Here is an 18,493-nt window from a genome sequence, read left to right on the forward strand (position 1 = left end):
CACAGAATTGGGAGTCCCAAGACCTGATTTTAAAATCTGACCTTTCCAGTCTGAGCAATATAGTGAGACCCTGTCCCGTGTGTGATGGCATGCACCTGTAGTCTTGGGAGGCTGACGTGGGAGGACTGCTTGAGCCCAGGAGCCCGCGGTTACATTGAGCCATGACTGTGCCACTGCACTCCAGACTGGGCAACAGAGCAAGACCCCATTTCTAAAAAAGAAATTCTGACCTGTTTATCTCCATGACTTGGGGCTAGTTGTTTAATCTTTTTGACTCATCTCCAAAAGAGGAGTAACAATACTTATTTTTTTTTTTTTTTTTTTTTAGACGAAGTATTCTTTAGCTGTCGCCCAGGCTGGAGTGCAGTGGCGCGCTCTCGGCTCACTGCAGGCTCCGCCTCCCGGGTTCACGCCATTCTCCTGCCTCAGCCTCCCAAGTAGCTGGGACTACAGGCGCCCGCCATCTCGCCCGGCTAATTTTTGTATTTTTTAGTAGAGACGGGGTTTCACCGTGTTAGCCAGGATGGTCTCGATCTCCTGACCTCGTGATCCACCCGTCTCGGCCTCCCAAAGTGCTGGGATTACAGGCTTGAGCCACCGCGCCCGGCCAATACTTACTTTTTTATTTTGTCAAGGCACGGTCTCGCTCTGCAGGCTGGAGTGCAGTGGCACAATCACGGCTCACTGCAGCCTCCACCTCCTGGGCTCAAGCAACCCTCCCACCTCAGCCTCCTGAGTAGCTGGGACTTACAGATGCGTGCCACCACGCCCCGCTAGTTTTTTTGTTTGTTTTTGAGACGGAGTCTGACTCCGTCGCCCAGGCTGGAGTGCAGTGGCGAAATCCCGGCTCGCTGCAAGCTCTGCCTCCAGGGTTCATGCCATTCTCCTGCCTCAGCCTCCCGAGTAGCTGGGACTACAGGCCACCTGCCACCATGCCCGGCTAATTTTTTTGTATTTTTAGTAGAGATGGAGTTTCACCATGTTAGCCAGGATGGTCTTGATCTCCTGATCTCGTGATCCGCCCGCCTCGGCCTCCCAAAGTGCTGGGATTACAGGTGTGAGCCACCGCGCCCGGCCACGCCCCGCTAGTTTTTCTTTTAATTTGGGGCTGGGTGTAGTGGCTAACGCCTGTAATCTCAGCACTTTGGGAGGCCTAAGCGGGTGGACCACCTGAGGTCAGGAGTTCGAGACCAGCCTGACCAACACGGCGAAGTCCTATGTCTACTAAAAATACAGAAATTAGCTGGGCATGGTGGCACATGCCTGGTCAACAAGGTGAAAACCGTCTCTACTAAAAATACAAAAATTAGCTGGGTGTGGTAGGCACCTGTAATCCCAGCTACTTGGGAGGCTGAGGCAGGAGAATCACTTGAACCCAGGAGGTGGAGGTTGCAGTGAGCCGAGATCGTGCTACTGCACTCCAGCCTTGGCAACAGAGTGAGACTCTGTCTCAAAAAAAAAAAAAAAAATTTCTTTTGTACAGACAGGGTCTCAGTATGTTGCCCTGGCTGGTCTTGAACTCCTGGGGTCAAGTGATCCTCCCATCTCAGCCTTCCAAATTATTTACTTTTTAAAGGGTGGAGTAAGAAAATGTACATCAAGACAAGTTGCAAAAATCTAAAGCACAGAACACAAGTGAGGGCCCTTGTGTCTCAGTTTAACCCCCGCTTGAATAGATAGGGGTCTCTAATCAACACGAGGGTGACACCTCTTCTCCCACCTTGTCAGCTGAAGCAGGAGGCCTTCCCTACCCACCCCACAGTCGTCATCTGCAGCATCTCCAAGGCCACAGCGTTTTTCTTTTTCCTACTGGAAAAGAGCTGGGAAACGTGGCTTTGGCCAGCAAGGGAGAAGGGGCCTTTATGTGTACCAGCAAAGACCCGATTGTTACTGAAACCAAACTGGGCTGCTTTTCTCAGTTATCTCCACCACTCTTCTGGTCTCCACTTTTCAGATGCCAAGTTTTAACCCAGAACAAAAGCTGCTGTCGGACTGATTTATAATCCAGATGGGCTGACGGGGCCTGAAGTGTTCGGGACTCCCCTCCAGGACTGCGCCCTGGCTTAACCTTACCGCCAAACCTCAGGGCCTCAAGTCCCTTCACCTCTGCCTTTTGCCCCTAGCCAGGAGGTAGCATCTGTCTCCAGGTGCCCGTGGGGTGTCCTCCATGAGGACCACCTCTTCTAACCACCTGCCCAGCTCAGAGGACCAGCTGGCAGGAAGGACGCTGCACCGCCCATGAGGCCAGAGCTACAAGTTGTTTCTAGGAGTGGCTGTGGGCGGAGGCTGGTAGTTCTGAAGGTGGCGGTGGTTCTGCAGCGTGGCTCCCCCCCAGCCCCTTTCATCTGAACAGTAGGGCTCATGCCACTTGTTAATCAGCCTTCCAGTGGCACCAGGAGTCATTTTCTGGGGATAGGCGCTTTGCCCAAAGCGTGAGAAGCAGGAGCAGACCCCTTCTGTTGATTGAAGAGTCTTCCTGGCTGGTGAAACCCTTTCCAGACTTGAGGGCAGGGACCAGTGGTCCTCGGGACCTAGAAGCAGGCAGAATTGGGGGCCAAAAGGCAGACCCCTCTGGTCCGCCCCAAGAGACGCCTCGGTTTCCCCAGCGTGCCTCCCCGGGATACTCGCCTCGACGTGGCTCGCCTGCGGTCGTTTCTGCAACTGCAGGGTTGGGAGTCCCTCTCCCCAGCCCAGCCCGCCGGGGGTCTTCGGGGTACACTTCGGAAAGACCGGGTGAGTGTGATTCCCCCGTGGCCATATCGGAGTCCCGCCCCCGCCCCACCTCCCTCCGGGCGCTGTGGCGCAGCCCGCGACTCCGAGCCCCGGGGCGGCCGGACACCCGGAAGGGTTGAGGGCCGGGCACCCGGAGGGGCGGAGGTCCAAGCCCCCGGGCGGAGAGCGGGCGGGTCCACAGGTCGCTGCGGGTCGCAGCCCCCTCCCGAGCGAGCCTTCGCGGCCCGCCCCCGGCCTGCGCTCGACCCCCCCAGCCTGACGTCACGGGGAAGGGGGCGGAGAGCCGCGGCCGCGCTGGAGAAAGAGCCGGCGCCCGCCGTGGTGGCGCGGGGAGCCCGAGCCCAGGGGCGCGGGGACGGAGGGGCGGTGGCGGAGGGGCCGCGGAGGACTGGCGGGCGCGAGCGGGCAGGCGGCGACGCGGGGCCAGGGGCGGACGGCGGTCGGAGTCGAACGCGAGGGCGGCGTCCGGGGACTGGAGCTGCGCGCAAGAGGTGAGCGAGGCCGGGCTTGCGGGAGGCTGGAGCCGCGGGGCCCCGGAGCCGCCGCTTTGTCCCCTTGCGTGGGCAGGGGCTGCCGGATGCGAGAGGGACAGGGGCTGGGGCGCGGGGAGCCGCGGTGGCGGAGACTCCTGTCCGCGGGGATCCTTCCTGCGCCCCGCGCGGCTGCTTCTCAGGGTCTCGGGAGTGGGACGCACAGCGCCCGCAGCCCCGGGGCCGGAGGGACGCTCCAGCGAGGGGCTACGGGCGGTGAGGGTTCCTCGCGCGGTCCGGTCCGCGGCCGGGATCCTCGCCAGGCTCCTGGACTGCCCTCGGCGCTCCCACCCCCGATGGAAAGTTTGGGGCGGGCTTGGAGCGAGGCCGATGTTGTGGGATCGGATTTCCCTGCCGCGGCCCCCCGCCCGCCAGTTCCGCTGGGGAGGCGGGTTGTCCCGGAAAGCCAGGCCCCCGGACCGAGCCGGGCCGCGCTGTCCCCGGCTGGAGCGCTCGCCCTGCAGGGAGCGCCGCGGTCCACGTCTGGCCGCTCGGGGTGGGCGAGGGTGTGGGGCGCCCCGCCTGGAGCCAGCACCCCTCCTCCCAGCCCCCTCCCGCTGGCTGCCCGTTTCCTCGCCCTGGGGGAGCTGCGGGTGGGAGCATCGCTGCCGGGCGGATCCTCGGAGCACGCCACGGGGTGCAGCCCGATCCTCGGTAAGGAGCCGAGATGGGGCCGGGGGCGTTTTGCGGGGCTGGTCTGGGGCGCAGCCCCCTTCCCCCGCCCTCCCGCGCCGGGGCTCTGGGCCGACAGGGGGCGTCCGCAGGCCGGGCTCGCCACGCTCCCCGCGCCGCCGCTTTGTTTGCGTTCAAATCCCTGGAGCTGGGGGAGGGGAGAACCCGGGGGGACCCGGGACGGGGTCTTGGCAAGGACCCTTTGTTTGGGGGTGAGCAGGTCCCCAGCTTCTGCGTCCCCGCCCCCGGCACGGGAAGGCTGGAGCGGGGGAAGCCAATCCCGCTGGCCCTCCCAGGCCAGGGTCCCTGGGGCGCAGTCCCCGAGTTGGGAAGGTTCGTCAGAGCCGCGGGAGCGCAGCGGGTGCCGGCCGTGCGCGGCGTGTTGCCAGCGGCCGGGGGGAACCCCCTCACGGCCCTGCCCCTACTTCCCCCCGCCGCCTGCGCGCGCCGCCGGAGTCCCCGACTCGACCCGAGCTCGGTGCCCCCGCCGCCCCTCCGCCAGGGGGCTGGTGTCTGGGAGGAGGCAGTGCGAGGAACAGGATGAGGCCCTGGTCATTTCCACGCCCATCCCACCCACTTCCTGCCTCCCTCTTGGGCAACAAAGGGGCCTCGGGAAGCTGGGCTCCTTCGCTCCCGGCCCTGCTCCCACTCCTGCCCTGCTGATGTGGAGCGGGGTTTGGGGTTCTGCCGGGCTATTGTCTGCGCTGGGGAAGGGGACAGGTCGGGACAGGGACCTCTGCCCGCAGCCGGCCGCACCAGGTCTCCCTGTGGGGCTTTCCCCACCGCCTACCCCACCGCATGCCCTCGTCGCCCTAAGGAGTTTTCCTGCCAGTATTTGGTGTTGACGGGGTCCGGAGCCCCAGTGGCTGCAAGCCCTTCTGCCTGAGATTCTTTCAAGAAACTCTCAAATCTCTTAGGCCTGAGTGTGTATGTTGGGGGGGGCGTCCCCTTTTTTCTCAAATGACTTCCGGTTGTGCACAGGTAGTGGGGGGTCTGGAGGCCGGGGAGGGCTTCCCGGAGCCTGTTTAGCCTGCAGCCGACTCAGCTCCTCCCCGCTTCCCAGGGAGACCCGTGGTCTTGTAGGCAGAGGCCAAGTGTGGGGGCTTAGGTCCACCTCCAAAGAGAAGGGGAAGGAGGGCACCAGGGCTCCTGGAAGGCCTGATGAGGAGTCCCGTGGCCTCTCCTGCTGCGGGCCCCTCTGGTTTGCTTTCTCTGGCTGTGTTTTCTGACCATGTCTTTTCCCTCAGCAGGACAGCTGGCCTGAAGCTCAGAGCCGGGGCTTGCGCCATGGCCCCACACTGGGCTGTCTGGCTGCTGGCAGCGAGGCTGTGGGGCCTGGGCATTGGGGCTGAGGTGTGGTGGGACCTTGTGCCGCGGAAGACAGTGTCTTCTGGGGGTGAGTGCCTGGAGGGGTGAGGAGGAAGTGGGGACAGGCTGTTGAGGAGTTGCCCCGATAGTGTGCTGGCTTTATTCTGATGTGTGTGGCACAGCTTTCTAAGAAACTCGAGTGACCCCAGGGGCCAAGAACAGGCAGTGCAGGTTGGGACCTGGGGTTAGGCTCCTCTGGGGGAGCTCTGTCCAACTCCCCACCCCAGACTGCCTGCCCAGGTGTGCGAGGGAGAACCTTCTGCCTCGTCCTCTCCACACCTCGCTTCTTGAATTGTCACTGGCACTGGGAGCCTAAAGAGAAACTGGAACCGGGATAAATACAAACTGGAGGCTCTCTCCCCTGGCTCCCCAGGGTCCCCCCAAGTCCTCCTACTGCCCTGTCGTCATCATACCCTCTGGTGGCCCTGGAAGCATGTATGTATGTGCACATGCTCACATGGCTGCCGGGGCATAGTGGGGACCCAGCAGTGCCCCGTGTGCACACACCCGTGTGAAAGGTGATGTCAGGTGTTTGTATCAGCCGTGCGCTCTGGGGACCTGGGATGAGCTCACCTCCCACAGGCTCCACTCGGGTGCCAGTGAAGCCCTGCCATGCTGGCCTGTGTCTGGAGCCAGCGTTGCCTCCAGAGACTAAGGCTGGTTTGGGGGGACCCTGAGGACAGGTCGGCAGCCATATTTGGCAGCTGATGTAGGAATCACGTGACTACAGTGGCAGCAAAACTTCCCAGGCCCCAGCCCCATCTCCGCTCTCTGAGCCTCTGGTTTCTCCGGACCTCCCTGGCCTGGCTCACAGCCCAGCTCCCCTCCTGCCATCCCCGCCTGTCCTAGTGGCCTGCTGTGCTCGCATCTCTGGCAGCCTGGATTGGGGTCCTCCTGCAGTGAAGGGTTTCCTGAGGCAGGGAGTACTCATAGCCATCTGTGCCTCCTGCCCTGCCAGACTCTGATAGAGGCAGCGGGCAGCAGGGCAAAGAAGGAAGCAGCGGCCGAGGAAGTGAGGGTGGGGTGGGGGTGCCCAGCCCTGTGGCCGGAGGTGCCATTGACCCTGAGAGCAAGAGCCATCAGTCTGATGGCTTCCTCTGGCCGGAAGCTGTGGCTGAGATATCCTTCCTTCCTCCCAGCAGCCTGGATTTGCCTCCTCCCAGCCTGGGAAAGGCTAGGGAGGCCCGGGTGGAGCTGTCAGGGCCAAAGCCTGTTTCAAAAGTGTCCTTTATTGCCAATCAGGGGATTTGGCTGGCATCTGTTTGTGGCATGGGGTGCTGGCTCTCATGGAGGAAGACTGAGGGCTGTTGAGCCCCAGGGGTCCTGCCCATCAGCAGCCATGCTTGCCCCTGCAGAGCTGGCCACGGTAGTGCGACGGTTCTCCCAGACGGGCATCCAGGACTTCCTGACACTGACGCTGACGGAGCAGACTGGGCTTCTGTACGTGGGGGCCCGAGAGGCCCTGTTTGCTTTCAGCATGGAGGCCCTGGAGCTGCAAGGAGCGGTGAGAGGTGGGGCAGCGGGAGGCAGGCAGGCCTGCCAGAGGGCAAGGTGCAGAGGGGCTGTGCTTGGCCAAGTGGTCCCTCAGCCTGGCAGCCCCCACAGAAGTGCTGCTGGTGGGCATCCGGGACCTGCCCTCTGGTTGGGGTCAGCATGCGGCATTCCTCTCCTCTCTGGCACTTACTGAATTCTGTGTAGTGGGGTGGTTTGGGGCTTCCATTCTGTACTGAAGGAAGCCCCCAAGGAATAGGGCCCATGCCTCTGTACTGGGCGTCCCTGTGTTGCTGCTGCAGGCTGTGCTTGTAACACGTGCTCAGTCCGTACCTGTGACGTGGCTGACATCCCTTCCCTGTCCCCAGATCTCCTGGGAGGCCCCCGCAGAGAAGAAGACTGAGTGTATCCAGAAAGGGAAGAACAACCAGGTGGGTGCTTGGACACTGCTCCTGGTGCTGCCTTCACCCCAGGGCGTCTCCTCCCATTCTGGGCCTCACGCTCTCCCTAACCGGACATCTTTCTGCCCCCAGACCGAGTGCTTCAACTTCATCCGCTTCCTGCAGCCCTACAATGCCTCCCACCTGTACGCCTGTGGCACCTATGCCTTCCAGCCCAAGTGCACCTACATCGTGAGTGCTGCCCTCCCATCTCGGTGTCCCCAGTCCCCCGCCCTCCTCCCCCTTCTGTGGACTCTTGGATGTGGCCCGCAGGGCCCCGCCCTTGAGCATCTCCTCATCATCTCTCTCTGTCCCTAGAACATGCTCACCTTCACTTTGGAGCGTGGAGAGTTTGAAGATGGGAAGGGCAAGTGTCCCTATGACCCAGCTAAGGGCCACACTGGACTCCTTGTGGGTGAGTGGCTGCCCCCCATGCAGGCTGGGTGAGTCCTTGGGGCTTGGTTCCACTTGGGGCTGTGTTGGCCGGATGTGTCCGTATCTCATGTACGGTCTGTAGCTGACTGCTGTCTCCCATAGATGGTGAGCTGTACTCGGCCACACTCAACAACTTCCTGGGCACGGAACCCATTATCCTGCGTAACATGGGGCCGCACCACTCCATGAAGACAGAGTATCTGGCCTTTTGGCTCAACGGTGAGCCCCCGGGGGGCCTGTGGGAGCCGTGGGTGGGAGGCCCCCCAGGGCCCAGCCCCTCCCTGCTGACCTCCTCCCCTTCCCACAGAACCTCACTTTGTAGGCTCTGCCTATGTACCCGAGAGTGTGGGCAGCTTCACGGGGGACGACGACAAGGTCTACTTCTTCTTCAGGGAGCGGGCAGTGGAGTCTGACTGCTATGCTGAGCAGGTGGTGGCTCGTGTGGCCCGCGTCTGCAAGGTACCAAGTCTCACAGCGGTGGGCCCCGGGAGCCCTGCTGGCCCGGCGGGGCTGACAGGCCGTGTCCCCTTGCCGTCTGCCAGGGCGATATGGGGGGCGCGCGGACCCTGCAGAAGAAGTGGACCACGTTCCTGAAGGCGCGGCTGGCGTGCTCTGCCCCGGACTGGCAGCTCTACTTCAACCAGCTGCAGGCGGTGCACACCCTGCAGGACACCTCCTGGCACAACACCACGTTCTTTGGGGTTTTTCAAGCGCGGTGGTGAGTTGGCCAGGGCTCCTGCAGAGTGGGGAGGAGCTGGGGTTCAGATCAGGGATGGTGCATGGGTGGGAACCTGGAGCAGGCCTCAGAGGCAGTCCAGGAAGCCAGGTGTCCAGAAGCCAAGGAGAATGCTGGCACCTGCCCCTTTCAGAGCTGCCTGTGAACAGGCAGGGCCCTATGCCAGGTGGCACTTTTGAGCTGCCAGGTCATTCTGGTACCCATGGCTGTTTTGTGCCGGGCCTTGCCTTCCTGCTGCTTGCCCTGAGCTGGGGTGGGAAGGGATAAGGTGGATACCTGACCCTGGGCTCCCTCTCACTGCGACAGGGGTGACATGTACCTGTCGGCCGTCTGTGAGTACCAGTTGGAAGAGATCCAGCGGGTGTTTGAGGGCCCCTACAAGGAGTACCGGGAGCAAGCCCAGAAGTGGGGCCGCTACACCGACCCTGTACCCAGCCCTCGGCCTGGCTCGGTGAGTGCTGGGGCAGGGATGCGTCTCCCCACCTAGCTGCGGTGCCATCTCACCCTGCTGATGGCCTGCCCCCCACATCCTGCCCGCAGTGCATTAACAACTGGCACCGGCGCCACGGCTACACCAGCTCCCTGGAGCTGCCCGACAACACCCTCAACTTCATCAAGAAGCACCCGCTGATGGAGGAGCAGGTGGGGCCTCGGTGGAGCCGCCCCCTGCTCGTGAAGAAGGGCACCAACTTCACCCACCTGGTGGCCGACCGGGTTACAGGACTTGATGGAGCCACCTATACAGTGCTGTTCATTGGCACAGGTGGGTGCATGGGTATGCAGGCATGGCTGCTCAAGGCTGGGCAGAAGCCCGTGTGCCCAGGGCAGGGAGATCTGTGCCCTGTCATTTATACCTTCCCCCCTGCACCCCCCAGGAGACGGCTGGCTGCTCAAGGCCGTGAGCCTGGGGCCCTGGGTTCACCTGATTGAAGAGCTGCAGCTGTTCGACCAGGAGCCCATGGGGAGCCTGGTGCTGTCTCAGAGCAAGGTAGTGAGTTGGGCCCCATCTGCCACTGTCCCCAGCACTGCCCGTCTCACTCTCTCCGTCTGGCTGCTTCTCCCAGTTGGGCCTACATGCTTGGCCAGTGCAGAGTTAGGAACACACACACGCTTGGATGCACACCTTGCCTAACTTCGGGTGGGTTCCTGGAAACGAGAATGAAAGCAGAATGGAATCTGCACTGCACAGGGCCATGATATATAGCCAGGTCACGGGGCCGCACTCCCAGCATCGGGCCTTGGTAACTACTCCCATGTTTGCTTCAGACCCTCCAAGCTGTGCCGTGGTCCTGGCTCTGGCCTCTTCCCTGACCATGCCCCTGTGACCAGACCTCCCAGGCTGTGAGATGTTTATGATGCCTTCACCATGGTGGTTTCCTTCCAGCCCCCGGTTGCTCTTTGGTCCCAGCCCTCCATGTCCATGAGTGTTTCCCTGAAGTGCTTGCATTATATCCTTGTGCAATCCTCCTTTGGTTTTTTTTGAGACAGAGTCTCACTCTGTCACCCAGGCTGATGCGATCTCAGTTCACTGCGACCTCCACCTCCCAGGTTGAAGCTATTCTCCTGCCTCAGCCTCCTAAGTAGCTGGGATTACAGGTGCGCCCAGCTAAAGGTTTTTTGTTTTTGTTTTTGTTGAGATGGAGTCTCACTCTGTCGCCCAGGCTGGAGTGCAGTGGCGTGATCTCAGCTGACTGCAACCTCCACCTCCCAGGTTCAAGCAATTCTGCCTCAGCCTCCCAAGTAACTGGGACTACAGGCACATGCCACCATGCCCGGCTCATTTTTGTATTTTTAGTAGAGATAAGGTTTTACCATGTTGACTAGACTGGTCTTAAACTCCTAATCAAGTTGGAGATTTGCCCACCTCAGCCTCCCAAAGTGCTTGGATTCCAGGCATGACCTGCTGTGCCCAGTTGCCTTGTGCAGTACTCTTGTGGCATGTTTGCTACACCTCCTGAACTTTGATTTGTTTGCGTTTTACCACCTATTGTGACTCAAAATTGTCCCCCAGAACATGGAATAATGGCAGAAAGAAAGTGTGTGGTTGAATAAACACACAGATTGGCATCCACTGTCGAAGCAGGAAAACATGTTCTGCTGCTGCTGTTGTGAGGGCTGATGGGCCTTGAGGGAAATGTATTTCCGGCACTATGTGTGTGAGTGTGTGTGATTATACTTTTTGGCCTCACAGCCCCATCATCCCTTTCTAATAAGGTCACGTCTATAAGGGGCTTAGGATTGCATCTGGCCTGTGTAAGTCCTCTGAGTTCTGCAGTTCTTAGAGTTCCCTTTTCAGCACTACAGCTCTGCCTTGTTCCCTTGTTCCTCCTTCTGGTGCCCCGTCCTGTGCCCCCTGCAGAAGTCCAAGCTGTCCCCATGCTGCGTTCTGGTCCGGCCGCCCCTCCCGCGGTGTGGCCCTGGCTGACCCCCCTTCTGCGCCCTGCTTCTCTCACAGAAGCTGCTCTTTGCCGGCTCCCGCTCTCAGCTGGTGCAGCTGCCCCTGGCCGACTGCATGAAGTACCGCTCCTGTGCAGACTGTGTCCTCGCCCGGGACCCCTATTGCGCCTGGAGCGTCAACACCAGCCGCTGTGTGGCCGTGGGTGGCCACTCTGGGTGAGTTGGGCTCTACATAGACCAGGACCAGCAGGGACTCAGGGTGGTTGGAGCCAGGCTGCTGATGTACCCTACCTCCCCTACCAGATCTCTGCTGATCCAGCATGTGATGATCTCGGACACTTCAGCCATCTGCAACCTCCGAGGCAGTAAGAAAGGTGAGCTTTTTCATTCCCCTCGCGTCGGGCTGAGCCCTGGACCAGAGCTGGAGTTTCTGTTCTCTTCCCTAGCCCTGCTTTCCTGTACTAACATGCACTCTCTTTTCTCTGCCACTGCAGTCAGGCCCACTCCCAAAAACATCACGGTGGTGGCGGGCACAGACCTGGTGCTGCCCTGCCACCTCTCCTCCAACTTGGCCCATGCCCGCTGGACCTTTGGGGACCGGGACCTGCCTGCGGAACAGCCCGGCTCCTTCCTCTACGATGCCCGGCTCCAGGCCTTAGTTGTGATGGCCGCCCAGCCCCGCCACGCTGGGGCCTACCACTGCTTTTCAGAGGAGCAGGGGGCGCGGCTAGCTGCTGAAGGCTACCTTGTGGCTGTCGTGGCAGGCCCGTCGGTGACCTTGGAGGCCCGGGCCCCCCTGGAAAACCTGGGGCTGGTGTGGCTGGCGGTGGTGGCCCTGGGGGCCGTGTGCCTGGTGCTGCTGCTGCTGGTGCTGTCACTGCGCCGGCGGCTGCGGGAAGAGCTGGAGAAAGGGGCCAAGGCTACTGAGAGGACCCTGGTGTACCCCCTGGAGCTGCCCAAGGAGCCCACCAGCCCCCCCTTCCGGCCCTGTCCTGAACCAGATGAGAAACTTTGGGATCCTGTCGGTTACTACTATTCAGATGGCTCCCTTAAGATAGTACCTGGGCATGCCCGGTGCCAGCCCGGCGGGGGGCCCCCTTCGCCACCTCCAGGCATCCCAGGCCAGCCTCTGCCTTCTCCAACTCGGCTTCACTTGGGGGGTGGGCGGAACTCAAATGCCAATGGTTACGTGCGCTTACAACTAGGAGGGGAGGACCGGGGAGGGCTCGGGCACCCCCTGCCTGAGCTTGCGGACGAACTGAGACGCAAACTGCAGCAACGCCAGCCACTGCCCGACTCCAACCCCGAGGAGTCATCAGTATGAGGGGAAACCCCCACCGCGTCGGCGGGAAGCGTGGGAGGTGTAGCTCCTACTTTTGCACAGGCACCAGCTACCTCAGGGACATGGCATGGGCACCTGCTCTGTCTGGGACAGATACTGCCCAGCACCCACCCGGCCATGAGGACCTGCTCTGCTCAGCACGGGCACTGCCACTTGGTGTGGCTCACCAGGGCACCAGCCTCGCAGAAGGCATCTTCCTCTCTGTGAATCACAGACACGCGGGACCCCAGCCGCCAAAACTTTTCAAGGCAGAAATGTCAAGATGTGTGTTTGTCTGTATTTGCACGTGTGTTTGTGTGTCTGTGTGTGTGTGTGTGTGTGCGCACGCGCGTGCGTGCTTGTGGCATAGCCTTTCTGTTTCTGTCAAGTCTTCCCTTGGCCTGGGTCCTCCTGGTGAGTCATTGGAGCTATGAAGGGGAAGGGGTCGTATCACTTTGCCTCTCCTACCCCCACTGTCCCGAATGTCGGGCAGCGATGTACATATGGGGGTGGGGTGGGCAGGGTGCTGTGCCCCTTCGCGGGGAGTGCAGGGCTCGGGGTGGGCCTAGTCCTGCTCCTAGGGCTGTGAATGTTTTCAGGGTGGGGGGAGGGAGATGGAGCCTCCTGTGTGTTTTGGGGGAAGGGTGGGTGGGGCCTCCCACTTGGCCTCGGGGTTCAGTGGTATTTTATACTTGCCTTCTTCCTGTACAGGGCTGGGAAAGGCTGTGTGAGGGGAGAGAGGATAGGACTGCTGTGGACAATGGCATACTCCCTTCCAGCCCTAGGAGGGGGGCTCCTAACGGTGTAACTTATTGTGTCCCCGCGTATTTATTTGTTGTAAATATTTGAGTATTTTTATATTGACAAATAAAATGGAGAAAATGAAACGATTTCTGGGATGGGGCTAAGATGTTTGGGCTAAAGCCCTTCTGGGTACGGAGAGGGAAAGCTCTGGGTGGACGGAGGCTGGACTGGGCCTCCCCCACAGTCCCAGGGCGGCCACCACTTTTGTGGTCCCTGCCTGTGGGAGGGAACAACCCAGTTCCAGTGTTTTCCCACAGTGGTGGCTGCGGGGCTGGGAACCAGACCGTGGCCACAGCCCCCTGGGAGCCAGCTTTGGCTTCCGGCCAGAAGGAGAAGTCAGGGCACTGGGAGTCCAGGGGAGAAGCGGAGTTGGGGGGCGGGGGTGCCTTCCCAGAACTCAGGACGGTTAGTGGGAGTGAGGGGCCAAAGGAGTGGAAGGTTGTGGAGATGAGATCGTTGTTTGTGTGAGGATGGGGTTCTCAACCCGCTTAGGGGAGGAGAAATGACTTCCAGCCTTCCACCCAGCAGGAATGCTAGGGTCTTCAGTGCCCCAGCTAGGGGGGAAAGGAACTTAACACCCAGTGTGCACCAGACCACTGTCCTGGAGAGGGACTGGCACAGAACCCAACCTGCATTCTGTCGTTCGTGCACCCTTTCTAAACCAGTCAGGCGGTGGAAGTGAGGTCTCCCCTGTACACTTGATCGTGACTTAAGCAGGCAGCTGCCTGGGTTTTAACTGGGAATTGAGAAGGCTGGGGTCCGCTGAGGAGCACACTGCGCGGGTGCACGGTCTGCAGAGGGCCGCCCAGAGGGTTCTGATCATGAAGACCGATTTGGTAAACTCAGCGCCCACTGTGGGGCCAGGGGGTTCTACACAAACCAAGGCCCTGCCCCTGCCCTCGAGGTGGAGCTACAGGCAGGACAAGTTGTGGCCACCTGCCCCTTGCTGGACTTGTAAGGAAGAGCGGGTACGGGGACGAGGCCTTTCCAGCCGGCACTTTGCCGCTGCCTCGGGGCGGTCGTTTTTGGCCCGGGGTGGTGCCAGGAAGAGGGGGTAAAGACCGTGGAGCGCGCCCTGGCGCGATGGCTCACGCCTGTAATCCCAGCACTCTGGGAGGCCGAGGCGAGCGGATCACGAGGTCAAGAGATCGAGACCATCCTGGCTAACACGGTGAAACCCCGTCTCTACAAAAAAAATACAAAAAATTAGCCAGGAGTGGTGGCGGGCGCTTGTAGTCCCAGCTACTCAGGAGTCTGACGCAGGAGAATCGCTTGAACCCGGGAGGCGGAGGTTGCAGTGATCCGAGATCGCGCCACTGCACTCCAGTCTGGGTGACAGAGCGAGACTCGGTCTCAATAAAAAGACCGTGGAGCGTGTGGCGCCTCCCTGCCCTAGCAGCCCGGCGGGACTAGGGGCGGTAAAGAGAAGAGCCAGAGAGGTCGCTGGAGGGCTGGGTCATGGCGAAGGTAACTGGAAAGCTCCCGACGGGACCCAGCCGCCTCATCCCTACACCCTGCAAGGCCAGGCGGCCTAGCGGCCCTCCCGCGGCGCGCCGCTCCCGGAACCCAGCGCCTCCGCTTAGCCTCTGACGCCCTCGCGCGGCCGCCTCGGGGCATGGCCCGGCGCAACAAGCCCCGCCCTACCTCTGCAATTGGCTTTTGAGCTGAGGCCTAGGCATATGATTGGTCGGTTTTGGCGAGGAGGCGGGACTAGGACGAGAGCCGCGGACGCCAAGCAGCCAGATCCGGGACGCGGGGCGGGCCCTACGTCAGCCCCTCCCGCGGAGGCCGAGCCTGAGACCCGGGCCAGGTCTGCCGGCGCCGGGGCCGTAATGGCGACGCCGAGGCCCTGCGCTGATGGGCCCTGCTGCTCGCATCCCGGCGCGGTGCTCGGCGTACAGCAGACGCTGGAGGAGATGGACTTCGAGAGGGGTGAGGCTGCCGCGCGGCCTTGGTGGCTCTCGCCAGGCCCCGGCCCAAGGAGGAGGCGCGGGGCCAAGGAGAGGCGGGTGAACTGGGCCCCGAGAGCTTGGGGCCTGGTGCAGGAGGGCGGGCGGGACTCGTGGTTCCCGCGTACTGAGAGCCTGCCAGGGGCCCGCACTAGCTCAGCCAGGAGGCATCTGTGTCGCGGGCGGCGGGGAAGCCGAGACACTGGTTTCCATAACCCTCCCGAGTGGCGGGGGACGACCTCACCTGGGAGACGCAAGCCTGCTCAGGTGTCGGAGAGAGGGGCCGGGGAGCAGAATCTGCACCTGGGGCATTGCACCCCTCCTGAGGGGCTGCAGGCCTGGGGGCTGCGCGGTGAAGGAGGGCACTGGCCCTTGTTTGGCCCCGGGTGCCAGGCAGCCTGCATGCTTTGGAGATGGCAAGAACTTCGCACGGGCAGCCTTCGAGGCAGGGCACGGTATCTCATCTGTGGGACCCAGAGAGGTAACACGTTTGGCCAAGATTATACAGAGATTATGGTGGCAATAGGAACAGAGGAGGGCGGGAAAGCAAGGTGCTGCTTCTGAGTGTCGGGAACCATGGTGCTACGGTGCTGTGTCGTCTACCCGTGCGGATGCAGCCCTCAATTGCCACTGCTGTGCAAGCATTCTCATGGAACCCTTCCTTTACCACGGTTCTGCCACCTGCCTGCTTCCCTCCGCCCCTCCTACCACTGTCCTCTGCACTGCTGAAGTGGTTGCCTCAGAGGGCCTTTCTCTTCCACGATTGCCCTCCTACAGGGTTTTCTACCCTCACACAGCAGCCAGAGCGGCTTATTGAAAATTAGAACTCAGATCATTCCCCGTTATGGCCTACAAAGCTCTGTCGACCCACCCCTGGCGCCTCTACTTCTCTCCCTCATTTTATTTCTCATGCTTTTCTTCTCCCAGTCACTACGTACGCCGCAGCCACACTGGTCTTGTTTTGGTGTCTCAAACATGCAAGACCTTTTCCTGAGTTAAGGCCATTGGATTTGCTGTCCCATCTCCTTCGAATGAACTTCCTACAACCGTTAAGCTAGCTGATGCTTTTCTTCAGATCCCAGCTCCAATGCCATCTCCTCAGAAACCCTCCCTAAACACGCTAGTTCTCAACTGGGGGCAGTTCTGCCCTTTAAGAGACTTGAGGGAATGTCTGGAGACATTTTGGGTTGTCACAATCGGGAGGGTGCTACAGGTGTGTAGTCGGTAGAGACAAGAGATGCTATATACATGATACAATGCACAGGTCAGCTCCCTGCAGTAATCATCGGCCCATAAATGTCAATAGTGCTGTTAAGAAGTAAACATTGCATTATCCAAAGTTAGGCCAGTTACTCTGATGTATCTATCATCTTGCTTGCTTTTTTTTTTGTTTGTTTGTTTGTTTTTTGAGACGGAGTCTCCCTCTTTTGTTCAGGCTGGGGTGCAGTAGCGCAATGTCGGCTCACTGCAACCTCCGCCTCCTGGGTTCAAGTGATTCTTCTACTCTCCTGAGTATCTGGGATTACAGGCGTGTGCTACCATGCCTGGCTAGTTTTTTGTATTTTTAGTAGAGACGGGTTTCACCATATTGGTCAGCCTGGTCTCAGAACTCCTGACCTCATGATCCGCCCGCCTTGGCCTCCCAAAGTATTGGGATTACAGGTGTGAACCACCGCACCCGGCATCTTGCTTTCATAAAAACCAATTTTTACTGCAAACAATTTCCTCATTTCTTTGTGCAGACAAACAAATACGTTCTTTAAAACATTAATGGCAACAGTGTATTTGATAAGCCAATTTTAGCTACTTTTGTCACCAATAAAAGAAATTATGTGAGATTTGTGGATCCACTTCACTATAGATTTGTTAATCTGCTTCACTGTAGTAACCCTTTTACTGCCCATATGTATCCGATAACATTGTGTTGTAAAACTCGTATGTGCAATAAAATTTATTTTTAAAGTAAAAACAGGCCGGGCGCGGTGGCTCAAGCCTGTAATCCCAGCACTTTGGGAGGCCGAGACGGGCGGATCACGAGGTCAGGAGATTGAGACCATCCTGGCTAACACGGTGAAACCCCGTCTCTACTAAAAATACAAAAAAAAAAACCTAGCCGCGCGAGGTGGCGGGCGCCTGTAGTCCCAGCTACTCCGGAGCCTGAGGCGGGAGAATGGCGTAAACCCGAGAGGCGGAGCTTGCAGTGAGCTGAGATCCGGCCACTGCACTCCAGCCCGGGCGACAGAGCAAGACTCCGTCTCAAAAAAACCAAAAAACAAAAAACAAAAAAAACTATCTTAACAAAAGAAAAGGTACATGTTCTTGGTTGGGAAGACTTAATAACATAGGACTATCACCTCTCCTACAAATAATACTAACTTTAATACATTTGTTTAAAAATTTACTTTTTTTTTTGAGACTGAGTTTTGCTCTTGTCACCCAGGCTGGAGTGCGGTGGCGCAGTCTCGGCTCACTGCAACCTCTGCCTCCCAGGTTCAACTGATTTTCCTCCCTCAGCCCCCCCCCGAATGCCTGGGATTACAGGTGCCTGCCACCACTCCTGGCTAATTTTGTATTTTTAGTAGAAAGGAGGTTTCACCATGTTGGCTAGGCTGGTCTCAAACTCTGACCTCAGGTGATCCTCCCACCCTTGGCCTCCCAAAGTGCTGGGATTACAGGCGTGAGCCACCGTGCTCAGCCTTTACAATCTTACATTATTTTGTTTGCTTACTCATTTATTATCTATTTCCTACATGTGGAAAGGATCCCTATCTATTTGGTTTTGTGGATTTTTTTTATTTTTAATTTTTTTGTAGAGACAAGGTCTCACTATGTTGCTTAGGCTGGTCTCGGATTCGTGGTCTCAAGCGATCCTCCTTCCTCAGCCTCCCAAAATGATTAGATTATAGGCATGAGCCACCCCGCCCGCCTGTTGTGTGAATTTTTTTTTTTTTTCAAGTCATACTGACTTTCTGGGTTTATTGTCCTTTCCATTTTATTGTGCCTGTATGTATTATGCCTCTTCTCCCATTGTATCCAGTTCCTCTGTCTCTCTCTTTTTTTTTTTTTTTTTTTTTTTCCTTTTTTTTTTTTTTTGAGTTGGAGTCTCAAGAAAAACAACCACTGCTTCCTGGGTTCAAGCAGTCCTGCCTCAGCCTCCTGAGTAGCTGGGATTACAGGCACTCACCACCATGCCTGGGTAATTTTTTTGTATATTTAGTAGAGATGGGGTTTTACCATGTTCGCCAGGCTAGTCTTGAACTTCTGACCTCGAGTGATCTGCCCGCTTCAGCCTCCCAAAGTGCCGGGATTACAGGCGTGAGCCACCACGCCCAGCCTTTTTTGAACTTCTATTAGATATATGTTGGTACATTGTCTTCCTTGTTTCTTTACCACTCTTTAATATTTTTCTGCAACACAACAAAAAAAACCCATAGGCCAATATCCCTAATGAACATAGATTAAAAAATACTCAATAAAAATAGTATCAGGCCAGGCGCAGTGGCTCAAGCCTGTAATCCCAGCACTTTGGGAGGCCGAGGTGGGCGGATCACGAGGTCAGGAGATCGCGACCATCCTGGCTAACACAGTGAAACCCCGTCTCTACTAAAAAAAAAAAA

The 18,493-nt window shown here is 58.9% G+C and overlaps 2 protein-coding genes across 7 annotated transcripts in view; both read left to right on the plus strand.

Annotated features, from left to right (window-relative positions):
* Positions 1 to 2,869: 2,869 nt before the first annotated feature.
* On the plus strand, positions 2,870 to 13,013 carry SEMA4C (semaphorin 4C). Of its 6 annotated transcripts, none has more exons than XM_023211457.2 (15): positions 2,870 to 3,224; positions 5,183 to 5,331; positions 6,659 to 6,807; positions 7,163 to 7,225; positions 7,328 to 7,426; positions 7,553 to 7,649; positions 7,772 to 7,888; positions 7,977 to 8,128; positions 8,212 to 8,387; positions 8,712 to 8,856; positions 8,946 to 9,168; positions 9,281 to 9,393; positions 10,861 to 11,018; positions 11,106 to 11,176; positions 11,297 to 13,013. In XM_023211457.2, exons 2-15 carry the CDS (start codon positions 5,223 to 5,225, stop codon positions 12,124 to 12,126), a joined length of 2,502 nt encoding a protein of 833 aa, XP_023067225.1. In that variant the 5' UTR covers positions 2,870 to 3,224; positions 5,183 to 5,222; the 3' UTR covers positions 12,127 to 13,013. The 6 variants fall into 6 exon arrangements, with proteins under 6 accessions (XP_023067225.1, XP_023067224.1, XP_023067228.1 ...); XM_023211456.2 differs by having other exon boundaries at positions 5,186 to 5,331; XM_023211460.2 differs by lacking the exon at positions 2,870 to 3,224 and adding an exon at positions 3,889 to 3,917 and having other exon boundaries at positions 5,186 to 5,331.
* A 1,746-nt stretch (positions 13,014 to 14,759) lies between these two features.
* ANKRD23 (ankyrin repeat domain 23) overlaps positions 14,760 to 18,493 on the plus strand; it is a 23,385-nt gene continuing 19,651 nt past the window's right edge. Inside the window, exon 1 of the mRNA XM_023211293.2 lies at positions 14,760 to 15,357. Coding sequence (XP_023067061.1) covers positions 14,760 to 15,357 — 598 coding nt within the window. The remainder of the gene's footprint in view (positions 15,358 to 18,493) is intronic.

The sequence above is a fragment of the Piliocolobus tephrosceles genome, chromosome 15 (assembly GCF_002776525.5).
Source record: "Piliocolobus tephrosceles isolate RC106 chromosome 15, ASM277652v3, whole genome shotgun sequence".
In the NCBI taxonomy this organism is placed as follows: Eukaryota; Metazoa; Chordata; class Mammalia; order Primates; family Cercopithecidae; genus Piliocolobus; species Piliocolobus tephrosceles.